The sequence below is a fragment of the Cariama cristata genome, unplaced genomic scaffold (assembly GCF_000690535.1).
Source record: "Cariama cristata isolate BGI_N322 unplaced genomic scaffold, ASM69053v1 scaffold14860, whole genome shotgun sequence".
Lineage (NCBI taxonomy): Eukaryota > Metazoa > Chordata > Aves > Cariamiformes > Cariamidae > Cariama > Cariama cristata.
In genome coordinates, this window is record NW_009594189.1 from 15,688 (window position 1) to 28,853 (window position 13,166).

The following is a 13,166-nucleotide window of genomic DNA, read 5'->3' on the forward strand; positions in this document are numbered from 1 at the left end:
GGCCAAAAGGCCAATCTCTGAAACCTCCTGAATCGCAATCACCGACTCGCACTGCGGCTACACTGTTGTGGCCCTTACTGCTGGATGCTCACAGCCTCGTTTAATTATGCTTTAGCTGCTTCTTTACATGCTACTAAACCCTGCTCATCTTCTCAAGCTTCCCGCACCTCCGGTGCATGCAGAACGGGGAATCTGACTGACAGGTCTGACGCATGGCTAGCCTGACGAGACCCCACGCCGACACAATCTCCCAACACAACGCGGGCTGACAGGGGTTAGCTGGCACCTTCTTCCCTGCCCCGGTCACTGTTTGTAACAGCAAACCACACTTGACTTGCTCACATTAATCAAATCTCTCTCTGATGCACACCAGACAGAAGTGTAAGAGATGTACAAACTAAGACCAAGGAAGACTTCAAGTCTAATTTGATCACTAGAAGCAAGAAAGAAGGCACCAACTGTTAAAATGAAATAGCTCTAAGTAGAGATCTGGACCGGTAAGAAAAGGTGAACTGCTGTGAACACACTTGTTATATCAGAAGGTCTATGCTTCTGCAATAAACTAATTGGATCAAGTCAGGGGATGTGCTCCTATGCTTCACGCTGCGGCACACAGCGGAGAAAGCTGATCACCCTGTCTTTAAATTAACATATTATAAAGGGAGAGGTCACACTAAGTTAATGACAGGTTAGAATAAAAAAATTACAACATCAGACTACTGGCAGCTTGCAGCATCCTTCACGCAGGGTACTGACGAATGCTTAGTTTAAAGGTATTGGACTTCTGTTACCGTGCCAGATTGTGAGAGGTAATCAATACTTGCATGCCAGGTCATCCCCGGCTCCCTGGGGTGTCAGCGGGGGACTCCAGGGATATGCTGTGGCACAGACCGCTGAGGGGCTGTGTGGCAGGGATAAGATTCAACCACACAGGAAGAGCAAAACGTCAGTATATAAACAGAATTTTATTCCTTGCATCATCAAAACACAGCTTGTTGCTGTATTTTAATATGGGACACTAGAACAGAAAATATAAAACCAGACACTGCAGCTAAACTATCCTGGAGTGTAAAGGTTTCCATGAGAGAGATATTCTGTAACTTCAAGATGTAAATGGGATAATAAAAATGCCTGCAGTGACACAAGGGCATGACTGATAGAGAAACTGGCTCACCATTCAACCCACATGAGGAGAAGGGATTAAAAAGGATTCAGAACACATCTATCAAAAATGCAAAGTACCTTCTTCCTGAAGAGTTTGTCTTCTTTTCCAAGTTTTAGCTGTTGGAAGAAAGAAAAGTAAAAACCCCAAAACACGACATCTGCTGTGCTGTCTGATGAAGGTTTGGTGATCCACAGTGCCTTCCTCACACACTGGGGGGCTTTCAGGGAGCAATTCAAACCACCCATAAACACTGCAGTGAGTCCAAAGGGATGGGAAAAGGAAAGCATGGCCAGAAGGCAGATATGCATAAATTGGTATTGTGAATTTTGCTCTCTCACTCCACACCAAAGCAATCCCAATCCCTAAATTTACCGTACTGTTCCCAATGTCAAGCCTTACAGGGCGGACTAACTGCCACTCCTTGTGAACTATACATGCAATACAAAACCAGCCACCAATTCTGATTTTAAAGCCGTCAGACAATTACTCATGACACACATTAAATCCAGGTCCTCATTTCTACCTCTGCAAACCAGCGCTTCTGTATATCCCAAGTGCCGTATTTTGCCATCCACATGACAATTCAGAGTGTCCCTGCCTGGCCCAAGAGCTCTGACTGTCAAATTCAGAGAAAAGCTGTCTACATCGCTGTTGTGAGCAGCTCCTCCTCTCTGCAGGCTACAGAAGGTGTCAACTCTAAAGGTCCCCTGATGGGTTACGAGCGTTGTACATCCCGATTTGGCCACAAAACAAGCTGCCATGCGCCACCAAGTGGATACAGATTAAAAACTTTCCATTAAAAACTGATTTTCACCTTGTTCCTACTCCAAGCATCTTGTAAAGACTCTTCAGTTAAAGTGGGTTTTCCAGTATTTTGAATAAAACAACAGCCATAGCCCAGTGTTTTTGGCCTCTGAACGTCAACCCAAGCGTCACTGTTCAAACCACTGTCCTGTTAGACTAGCAGTTTTCAGAAAGGAAGGTAAAACATCGCAGTTTCTTTTGTAACAATCTGGGATTTCAAGATAAGCTATAAGCCAGAAGGCAAGAGACATCAGCCCTAACCAGCCCACGCGCATCTGTGCAAGCACATGAAAAGAGTGTTTCATCATACCCGCTTTCTCATAGTGGGTTCCTGGGGTTTCTCAAATTTCCTTTTCCTCCACAGATGCACTTCGTCCGACTTTCTCCTCAGAATTGGGTCAACTTGAGTCTTTTTGGAATGTTCCTCTGATTTCCGCCTGGGAGTTTCTTCACAATCTCCTTTTCGTTTTGCAGCATCTGTTACTTCCTTATTGTCTCTGTTCATTTTCTGTTCCTTCAGCAATGAGCCTGGGAGATTTGATGCGTATTTGAATCCTGGTCCGCGCTTTTGCTTGTACGCCAAAGAGACACAAAACACAAACAAACTTTATATCTTATGCCTTTCCCAGCTCTTTATCTAAGCTGCCTCCAACATCGGTGGGTTGATCACTTTGTAACAGACAGAATGATTAGCAAGGAGTTAGAGTAGTTTCAACCTTCGTAAAGTTATTTTTGTAACTACACACTTGCAAGCGTCTGTCTCAGTTTGCAAAGAAACATTGTTTCACTAATTCCAACAGACACTTCAGGTTTCCTGTAACTGCTTCTGGATTTTTTTTTAAAAAGTACTTTCATCTAAGAAATTAACATGCAGCAGCGCACAAAACTAACCTATATATTCCCCAGGTTCTGGGTGAAGCGTTGGTACAGGGAACAAGAATACGAAAATTATTAAAGAATAGAAAACCGTCAGCTTATTTCCTTCAACTGAATTAAGCACAAAATCAAAAGCTGGTATTGGGCAAAATTGTATCTACAAGCGAGAGGGAATGCTTGAGATTTTGTATCTCATTCCAGCACCGCTTATTCCGATTAAACTCACTTTTCCAGTTTTCCCTGCATGGTTGCACTTTGGACACTCCCAGCAGTTCGGCAGCTCATCGTTAACCACACCATCCGATTCCTTCACCTGGTGAAAGAGAGGCACAACTCCATTCACAATTGTGCTGCAAAAAGCTGCAAAAGTCTACAAGTAGATCATTCAGAAGGATTTTGTACAGCTCATAATTTTCTTTGATCGACAGCCACAGAAAAGAAACCCAGATCACCACAGGTGCTGCACCATCTTGCCGGTGCTGAGCAAGCCCTCGGTCCTGCACAATTACCCTTCTGATGTCAACAGGGGAGGAAAGCATGCTGGTCAAATTCGTATTTGACAAAGGGTTCAAGTCTGAGCTTTTTATGAAGGTCAATGACAATCCCAATTAACACAGGGCACACTCTGCTCTTGCAAAGAAAAAAAAAAACACAACAAAACAAAGCAAAAAAACCCCACCAAACCAAAAAAACCACACAACAAAACCAACACCAAACCAAAACACAACCAAACGCAAAAGACCACAACAAAAACCACCCCAACAACCCAAACGAAAACTCCCCAAACCCAGGACTGTAATCACACCATCTCCAAATGTCCTCCCACACCATTTATTTGCAAAGCTTGGTCCCCTCCTGTTCCCCCCCCTGCCACCCCAGAGCGAGGCACGGTCTGATCTTTTAATAGGAAGGGATTTTTCCCATACACACATTCTCACATACATTAATACTGTTCGGCATTTTTAGAAGCAAAGCACCCTGCACTGTAATCAAGTGTTCCTTAAAATATTTTTCTTTATGGATCAGAACGAGCAGTCCCATGCCTCCAGCTCTCAAGCCCATGTGCCAGTAAAAACGATGGTTGCCAAGTCAGCTGGAGAACAGGCAGGCACTTTTATTCAGAAGACTGGACACATGAAGGCATTTCTCAGGTTTCTCACACCCACAGTTACCCAGCTAGTGTAAGAAAGAAATGCTTACTACTTCACTACCTCCGAAAGACTATGACACTTTGCTTTTTGAAAAAGACGACACACGCTCAGCATTGCTACACTACAATAAAAGCACGGTCCTTCCCTATGCAGCTGAAAAGCTGCTGGTTCCTGAATTTCCATATAGGAACCCGGATTACTTTCCAAACAGGAGATAGGTGTTTCTGAAAAGACATTTCTGTGAATGAAACTGAAGATGAAAAGTAGAGCTAAGCTAAAAACACCCTCCACACAAACCACATACACTCACCGATGGCACATTCACATTTAAAGGTGTAACTATATATTCAGAAAAAAGCCTGGGAGGGTGGAGGTGGGGAAAGAAGGATTATTTTATTACTATTAGACAACAAAAACATGCTACTGTCAAGACAAATAGCTGGGCACTGGCACCAGCAGCGCAGTAGCAGGAGACTGCTGCTGAAACGGGCAGGGGCAGAGATCTGCAGATTTTTCATGTTTCTGAAACGTTTCCTCCTCTCCTCCCAGCCCCATGAAAATGCACTAGCTGTGCAGGAGCAAGCCCCTGGTTTTAGGGGAACTGCTTCCTCAAGTCCCCGAGCCAGACAGCAGCCATTCTAGTTTCACCATCTAGCAAGAGTGATGACATGTCAGTCTCTCTCACTAAGTCTTCTGGAGTTAATAAATGAGTAAATGAAGTGGGCAGAATTTAAATACTGGTTTTATCACAACTGTGCGCCTTTGAACCTTCTTTCCCATGGTAGGTGTAAGATACTCCAGGAGCTGTTGTATACATCTCTGCCTCAGGGGAACAATTCCTGGCCCAAGCCCAAGCCGGGAACAAGTTATTTCCCGCACTGAATATAGAACAAATGCTACTGAGGGGAAAGCATTACAGCTCTGTCCCTTCTGTGAAGTTTAAGGAACTGAACAGATGTGAAGAACTGTAAGCAAACTAATTAGACACACACAAACCTGCCATTGAATCTGTCCCAAGCCTTTCAGGCTGGGTGGGAGCCAGTTCCGAGTGTTTGCTACAAACAGCAGGTGGGTGTCTGAGCCACAGCGTGAGGCATCTTCAGAAACGTACCTGCAGCACGAGGTCAGCAATTCAGAAAGTCTAAATATGAGACTATGCTACTGTGAAATCTTCTTGTTAGGGAATACAGAGACCCCAGGATGCTGATCTGACACCGCTGAGTGAGAGCTGTGAATTCTCGCAGTGCCAAGACTGAAACAACACAGGCAGCGAGACACACCTGGGCTGAAGTCATGGGCAGCAGTGCTGGAAAAGGTCTTTGTATTTCTGCTGTTTTGACAAGGCACCTAAATATTCACCTTTTCCCATCATTATCACTCTATCCACCTACAATGAAAAAGAATAGGCTCCTACTGGGGAAAATGAACCCCTTCTCCTTAAGGAAACAGCATCAGATACTGCACTCACTCAACACACATGCTAACCAGCATTACTAGCAATTTGAGATGTAGCAAGAAAAACTCATCAGTATCAGCTCAACACAAAATCCTCCAAAAATCTCACTAGCTCCCTCTGGAAACAATGCTGCACTTGCCAAACGCTTGCCGATATCGTTTTTGTAAGAAACTCTTCAGCAAAATGAGCATTTGTGTTCATATTGTATTTCTGAGGAAAGAAGCATGTCAGAAACCTCCCGTGACGCTTCAGTATATGGAACATCCTGGCTGGCCTTAGCACAGTTCCAACACAAGCACCTAACGCACTCTGGTACCCAGGGCTCCCCCAGCAAAAGGCACCCAAAGAAGCCCCTCAAGGCAGCGAGTGTGTCAGAACAGATGCACCTGAGCTACCCTTAACCCGCTCAAAGAGGTCATCCTCTGACACTCTTTTTTCATGGAGAAAACTCACCACAAACACGTACAGCCAAATCAGGAAGCTGGAAGAGGATGGACTTCAAACCAGGAACAACCTGCCCTGAAGTACAAATTAGCCACTGCATGTGCTAAACTACTCCACAAGGTTTGGAGATGCATTTTGGAAGGAATTCATTCCACATGGGAGTAAATTAGGAAAGGACGCTCCTGCCTTCACCCATCCAGTTTATTCCAGTTTCCCCCAAAAGTACATTTGCCAGACACTTAATTGGAGATGACCAACAGTTCACATGTACTACTGCCTCTCTACCGAGTAGGACAGGAAGGGAATTTCTCTTGGTGGACAGCCGAAGCAGTTGCCCTTGGGCTATGTCTGCATTCAAAGGCGCTTCCCACAAGGACTATTTTTGGGCTCCATTCTCTGGGCTTAAGCCCATGTCAAGGGCTCGAGCAACATGTAAACATGGCAACATATTTTTGTCTTGCAGAAAATCATGGTAACTGGGAATAAAGGGCAAGGAGGAATCCAAGAAGGAGGCTCCATTTTCCTTTTGCTGTTCCCCTACATATAGTCTCATCCTGTCTTCCAAGATGATCCTGAAATTCTACCAGTGCCCTTTTGTCTCAGTAAATAAACAGTACCAGTTACCCCACCATTTCAGCCGAACAGAAGCATCGAGAAATTAAAATACAAGACACACAAGGCACACTGTAAGTCTCCCACTGCTTAATTTTAAGAAACACCCAAAGCAACATTGTTCGTAGTTACCAAAACAGCACTCAGAACACCACACATACATAAAAGAACAAACAGCACTTGCTTGATTTTACAGATCTGACCCACATCCTGTGCAACTAGTCCCAAACGTGGTATGGGGAGAGGAAACCTTACGTGAACTGCCGCTAGACAACAATCATGTCCTCTGGACTCAGCCATGAAGAGTCATTGACGCTGCAAATCAAGAGATGGAGGAGCGCAGGGCACTTTCAGGAAGGACCGGAATAGCGAAGCAGCAGCTCCAAGCCAAAATTGAGGTACCTCTGAAAATGAGCAGCTCCTTCCTTTGCTTCATCAGCCCCTGAAGCCTTGTTTTAAGCACAGCCAAGCAAGCAAAGCTCCCTTTCAGAGCCCATCTGTGGCAGGAGCTGTGAGCACCAATTTCATGAATCGGGGAGACAGCCACACTTCTGGTTTGCCAGCTACCTACTTTCTGCTCTAATAAATGACACGCATGTAGCTTGGTGCAATACTCTGTACAGCGCAAGAAAAATAAAAGGCCAGAAGAGCATCACCCCAGGCCTTCATAAGGAACATACCTTTCCTCCCAGAGATCTCAGAAAGGCCAAAAGCTGCTTTCTGGGACACAGTGTGTCAGAATGCATTTGCTTTGGCAAATCACTTTAACCATAAACAAATCAGCAACAGGAAACAACTGATCAGCTGAAACAAACCAGCTCTGGAGAAAGGAGGCTTCTAAATGCTGATAACACAAAGATATGCCCAAAATGACACTTCTGTTACCAGCAAAGAATATAGCTGCTCACAGGACTCAAGTCAGCCAAGGGGGAGCACTCCTGCAGCCCAAAACTTGCTCAGTTTGTTCACTAGAGCTGCAGTCTTCCTACCGCAACATTTGCTTGTAACATCTTTAAAGCCAGCTGCTGCTGCAAGGTACATCTACGCCTGGACAAACACGAAGCACAAACTACTCGTTTGTACTTTGTGGGACACAGGAAGGAGCTACTGATATGGGGACTATGACTAACTCATCCAAAAGCACAGGCAAATTCCTCTGTCCTCTTGAGCTTCCCATCCCAACTGAAACTCCTCACTTCCTTCAACAAGAGGCAAAAAAAAAAAGAAAGAAAAGCAAAACAAAAAAAACCCCACAAGACATTTGCAGGCACAGACATTTCAGAGGCTGTCCAAAGCAAGAGTCTCTGCTTACAGGGGATGCTGTTACATCAAAGGATTCCTGCCTGCCAGCCAGGGCTGCCCGTGCCACGGCTGTCACCCTGCTTCTCACACCAACTCTTTGCTCACTTAAGTTTCCAAAGACGAAAACGTGAAAGCTTTCCAATTTCTGTGCACTACTTTTACATTAAAGTGATAACTAATCCAGTTTTTGTTTCCAACGTATCACATCCTCGTACTCACCTTAAGGCATCCTGGGTGTATGATTTCATTACAAATGGAGCATTCCATTAGCATGAGATTAAACTTGCTCTCCTCCTCTTCCACAGTGTCCTCTTTCCCAGCTTCTCCGCACACCAGACACACAGCAGTATGAGGCAACACCGGCTGTTTACACATATCAGAAAGAAGTCTTGATCGGGACACAGAAGACATATGGGAACAGAACTCAACGTGCATTTACAGTACGCTCATTTCAAAGAGGAGATAAATAGGGATTAATTGTGCAAACTGCTGAAGGCTCCAGTCCAGCAGAGCAAGAGGGCAAGAAAAACTGGTAACAAACGGGGCTGGGGAGCCAGACCAAGCATCACAGGACACGTTTCATGGAATGCAAGTGCCCTCCCTGCAACAACATAGATTCATGGGGCATCCCAGGGATGGATGAAAATGGTTTGGTTTTTTGCGAGTCCCTTGAACCTTTGAGCTGACACAAACATTGGCATGCAAGTCACTTCACTAGTGTACAATGGGAGGGAAAAGAAGTAACCTAGAACATCACTATTCACATCCATTAAGCTTCACAATCTGACTAGCAATTTGGCAGCTCCCCTATTTTACAAGCAGGGTAGACAGATGTTATGGGATCCAATTCAGGTCTCACAGCAAGCCCACAACAGAACCAAGAACAGACCTTTTCCTGACTGACAGTTTGTTATCTAGGGCCCTGCTCCCAACCTGAGCATTGCAAAACGCAGTGCACAGACACTTAAAAAGAGAATTCTTCTCCCACAAGCGTCACAAGTGAGAAGCACACTGATTATTTTTTTTCCTGTCTTTTGCTGAGGCAGAAAGGGAACTGCAGCATCTCACCTATCTGTCACCCATGTCAAAGCACTGAATGCCAGTCTAATTAAAAAGCCACCTTTGTGCTAATGAGGAACAAACTTCTGGTTTGCGGCAATAAGGTATAAGCCTCCTTACAAGAAAGAGAAGGAAGATCCTAATAAGAAGCTGGCTGTAATGTGAAATGCAATCGATTGGATTGCAAGTCCTTAACTATTAAGCAGCCAGAGGCAGAGATGTGGCTTTTCATGGCAAGGATCTCTTGTAGATGGAGTGAATAAAATCCGCAAGTGGATATTCGCCCACCAAACCAAATCTATGCAGCAACAGTACATCCTTTGGCAAGTTTCAGATAGGGAAAAACCTAGCTATAGTAAGCCATTACAGAGTGCAGAGTGCTGCCTGACATCCCCCCCCGCCCCCAACATCTGATACATTTAGCTACAGCAACACTTTCCTGCTTTCTCATGCTGGTACTTACCCATGCTATATTTTAAAAGCATTTTGCAAATACTATTTAATTCCCATCCTTCCTCCCAAGCATAAAATAGGAATCACCAGGATCCCATTCCACCAGCAGGTAAACCACAGAAAAGCCAAGCTGTCCAGAACAATAAGAGTTCTGTCCACTTCTTTTGTCCGATCTCCTACACAACAAGTATTTATATCCACACACAAGAACAAACATCCCAGGAGCAGCACAGTTTTTCTTGCTGGGAGCAAGTGTGAATAGGGAACCTCCTCTATGTCCCAACTAGCTCTGTCCCACTGACGGGCTGGAAGAGCAGCCATGCTGTCACAACTCGTCCTTCCAGCACAGAGCCCCACACTCCCTTCAGACCTATTCAATGCAGCATAAAGTGTCCCAGGCACTCCTGTTTCCCTTCTTGATTGCACTAGTGATGCAGAAGAGTTTCCTCTTCTCCAAAGAGCAGTACAGGCTCTCTTAAGGCTTCTGAATTTAATGAAAGTCTGTGTCTAGTTAATATTGTCAATGTTATTAACCAGAGGAAAGCACAATCCCAGAACTGTAAGGATCATTACTTCCACAGAGCCTTGTTGCAGCGTTTTGGGGGTTTTTTTTTTGTGGCTGGGGGCGGTTGGGCTTGTTGCAGCGTTTTGGGTTTTTTTTTTTTTTGTGGCTGGAAGCTGTTGGATAGGTATCACAATATATTACTACTGCAATTGTTAGAGAACATAACGAACAAGAGTAAAGACAACAGGATTGCTTATAGAAATGTAAAGTTGCAACAGTTCAACTTGCTAATTTTCTATGCTTTTGCAGCTCTAAGACAGTTTGTAATACTTGCCCTGCTATTTACATCAATGGGAACCTACGAAGGGCAGAGATGTCTTCTTCAGTGCATGCAAGGCTGGGACAAGTAATCAGAGTACCCTGGCTACCAAGCCCTATACTCTAACCACAGCTTCTGGAAATAAAACTGCAGATACCAAAGAGAAAAATACCTCTTCATTAGAAGAAAGGGGATGAGAAGATGACTACAGTCAGCCAGAACAGAAGCCAGTTCACCTCCAAAAGGCTCAGCCTGTGTTATCAAGAGTGAAACAGCTTAGTATGAAAGTTTCCTTCATCAGTCAGGACAAGAAAGCACACTGCAGCCCTAATTTAATCCCTCTGCTAAAAAGGCAGCACGATTTCACTATTTCTTCCCCCTGGAGAATAATAAATTCTTCATCCATGCTGTTCAATTCATGCCACACTCCAGGAAATCAAGTGTTCAAAGAAAAGACACTTGAGCTTCAAAAGCACTCTGCGGAAAGGTAGATATTCTATGTACTTTACTGAAAGATCCAGCAGAGCTGAATCCAATCCTCTGTCAAGAACAGCACACGGCTTAGAACAGGACATGGAGTGAGCTACCAGGAGCAACTACTGGAAACCTTAAGTGCTTATCAGTTTTTTATCAGTGTCAGACCAAGCCATTTAATGTCTCCACTTCAGTTTCCTCATCAGTATTAAAGAAAAAAAAGAAACCCAAGTGAAAGAACTGTAATAAGAGCTAGAGAGAAATCAGTATAGATGGGGTAATATTTCAGTTATGAATAAACAACATTCCTTTCCTTAAAAAAAAAACAACAGAAAACCGAACCCTTAACAACAGCATAAACAAGACCTTCTAAAGAATTAAGAAAAGCTAAAGCTAATTTTTTACCCTTGAATGGGGGCACTGTGGACATGAGACCCGAGTCAGTCAGTATGAAAGCAACAGACTCAAAAGGTGCTTAGACAACTTAATGGAAGATTAAGCTGTCAGTATTTGTTAAATACAAAGCTATCACTTACAACTCAAGAAAGCTTCTAAGCAATGTATCACAGGAGCCCAGGAAACTGTCTGACTGCCTGCTTGCCCCGTTCTGATGCTCATCCCCTTACAACCACTTCGTCCCTGAGGAAGACAAGACCCTGGTTTGATGGCTCTTTGGCTCATCTGGATCAGATCCCTCCTATATGCCTAGGTAATAGCAAACAAATTGAAATTCAGATCAAGTAGCCTGGGGCTGGGGTCACTAACACCAAAATCTTGGAGGATACCAGTCAAAGATTTCTCCATATCTTAAGTCGTTTAAGTAGTTAAGATGGTAAAAATGGTCGCAAAGCAGCTTTTCTCAGGAAATTCAGAGATCCAAACCAAACAGGCCTCTTTCCCCTTTGAATCAGAACTTCCCACTTTTCCCCTTCTGCCCTGAATTGCAGAATTTCAGTGTGATTTGAGTGCCAGTTTCTGGTGTACTGATAATCTCCACATTTAGCTTCTATATTACTGAGAACGAAAGCCATGCTACTAAGTTTTAGGAGCATTCTGGTTTAAGATTTGGGGGGGGGGGCAGGGAATGAAAAGTGATGGGAAGAGATCTGAACAGAGAGGGCAGGGATTACAGTGTTTTGCCTGATATGCTTTAAGAGACTACTCAGACCACAGTTCTCCGTTCTATACCTTGTCACCTGAAGACAGGTATAGGAAAGAAATCTCCAAACGAGCTGTAGCAACAGGTACACTTACTGCGATACACTGCCTCATAATGCAGGACTGTTTCATCCTGCCAGGTCCCCCAAATTTCTTCATGTCTTTGCAGAAGTGACACTCGCCACACTCTGTCCGAAGACACGCCTCGCACTTGCGGCATCGCGTCCTCCTCCGACGTGCTCCAGCGGTTGTCCGATTAGCTGCGAGCTTCACTGCAGAAGCAGTGCCCAGCTTCCCTTTGGGCCGTCCGACTGCCCTGTTCTGAAAGAGCCAGACACACAAGGTTAATTGCACATCCCACTTACCACTGAAACTACAGAACTTCCTTGGACAGGAGTTGTATACATCTTAGATGTAAAACTGACATATGTATCAGAATTATACACAGATGGGTAACACTCAGCAGATGCATGTGATCACTCTTATAGCTAAAGGATTTCCATTACCTTTTGAAGAAAAAAAAAAAGATGCGTTGTAAAAAGACAAAGAAACCAAGGCATAAATGAGAGATCCCAAACCTACTGCAGGCCTACTGCAACAGGAGGGCATGGAGAACCAATTTATGCACAGCTCAATGCAGGACCAAGTCAAGTCCCAAGTGATGTGCTTGGCTTAGGTCAAGATATGATCTGCACCATTGCTGAGCTCTGGGCTAGGGAGCTCCTAGGACTATGCTCAGGTTAAGCCAGGTCTACTTTCCTCCACTGGAAGCGGAAGAATCCAGGGAGGCAGCAAAAGTAATTTTGAGGTTAGGTACAGCACAGGAACATTCAGCAGCAATGGCTCAAGTGACTGCAATCTCCCTAAAACCAGGAGTATGAACAACTGCCAAGTGATAAAGTAGGAAATAAAACACAAATACTGCAAAACCCTTCCAAAGTAGCTCCCCTCATATCCAATACTAGCAAGTGCTCAAAAATAGAACACTAAGTGATGCTGTGCAAAGGCTAAAAAGGGCATCCGAGGTCTAGATTTCAATGACCTTTAAGACACAAGCTAAAGGAGCATGAGAAGATTTTAAATGATTAGGTTAGCTGCCACATATTCATATCTACATGGATATCTACATTTCATGTTCTCATCAGAAACTCCCTGTTATACACAAGAACTTACAGCTCAAGTCAAACATCGCTAAATACCATGTAATTGTATGGGGCTAATTATGCAAGAATTGGCTTGGCTCATTCTTACCACTGACAGCTTTCTCCATAAAGATAATAATAATGGGACTGCAAAGCTCATCTGGTTTAGCATTTATACAATTTTTCCACTTTCTGCACCTCTCAGCATATGACCAACAAACCAGCCAGTTTCACTTTCTGTTCCTG

General features: G+C 44.2%; 1 protein-coding gene across 1 annotated transcript in view; it reads right to left on the reverse strand.

The window, feature by feature from the left end:
• KDM2B (lysine (K)-specific demethylase 2B) overlaps positions 1–12,093 on the reverse strand; it is a 17,920-nt gene extending 5,827 nt beyond the window's left edge. Inside the window, exons 1-5 of the mRNA XM_009697190.1 lie at positions 11,875–12,093; positions 8,030–8,173; positions 3,072–3,158; positions 2,280–2,540; positions 1,243–1,281 (exon numbers count right to left, since the gene is read on the reverse strand). Of these exons, the coding sequence (XP_009695492.1) occupies positions 1,243–1,281; positions 2,280–2,540; positions 3,072–3,158; positions 8,030–8,173; positions 11,875–11,937 (594 nt within the window). The 5' untranslated portion in view covers positions 11,938–12,093. The remainder of the gene's footprint in view (positions 1–1,242; positions 1,282–2,279; positions 2,541–3,071; positions 3,159–8,029; positions 8,174–11,874) is intronic.
• Between the last annotated feature and the right edge of the window lie 1,073 nt (positions 12,094–13,166).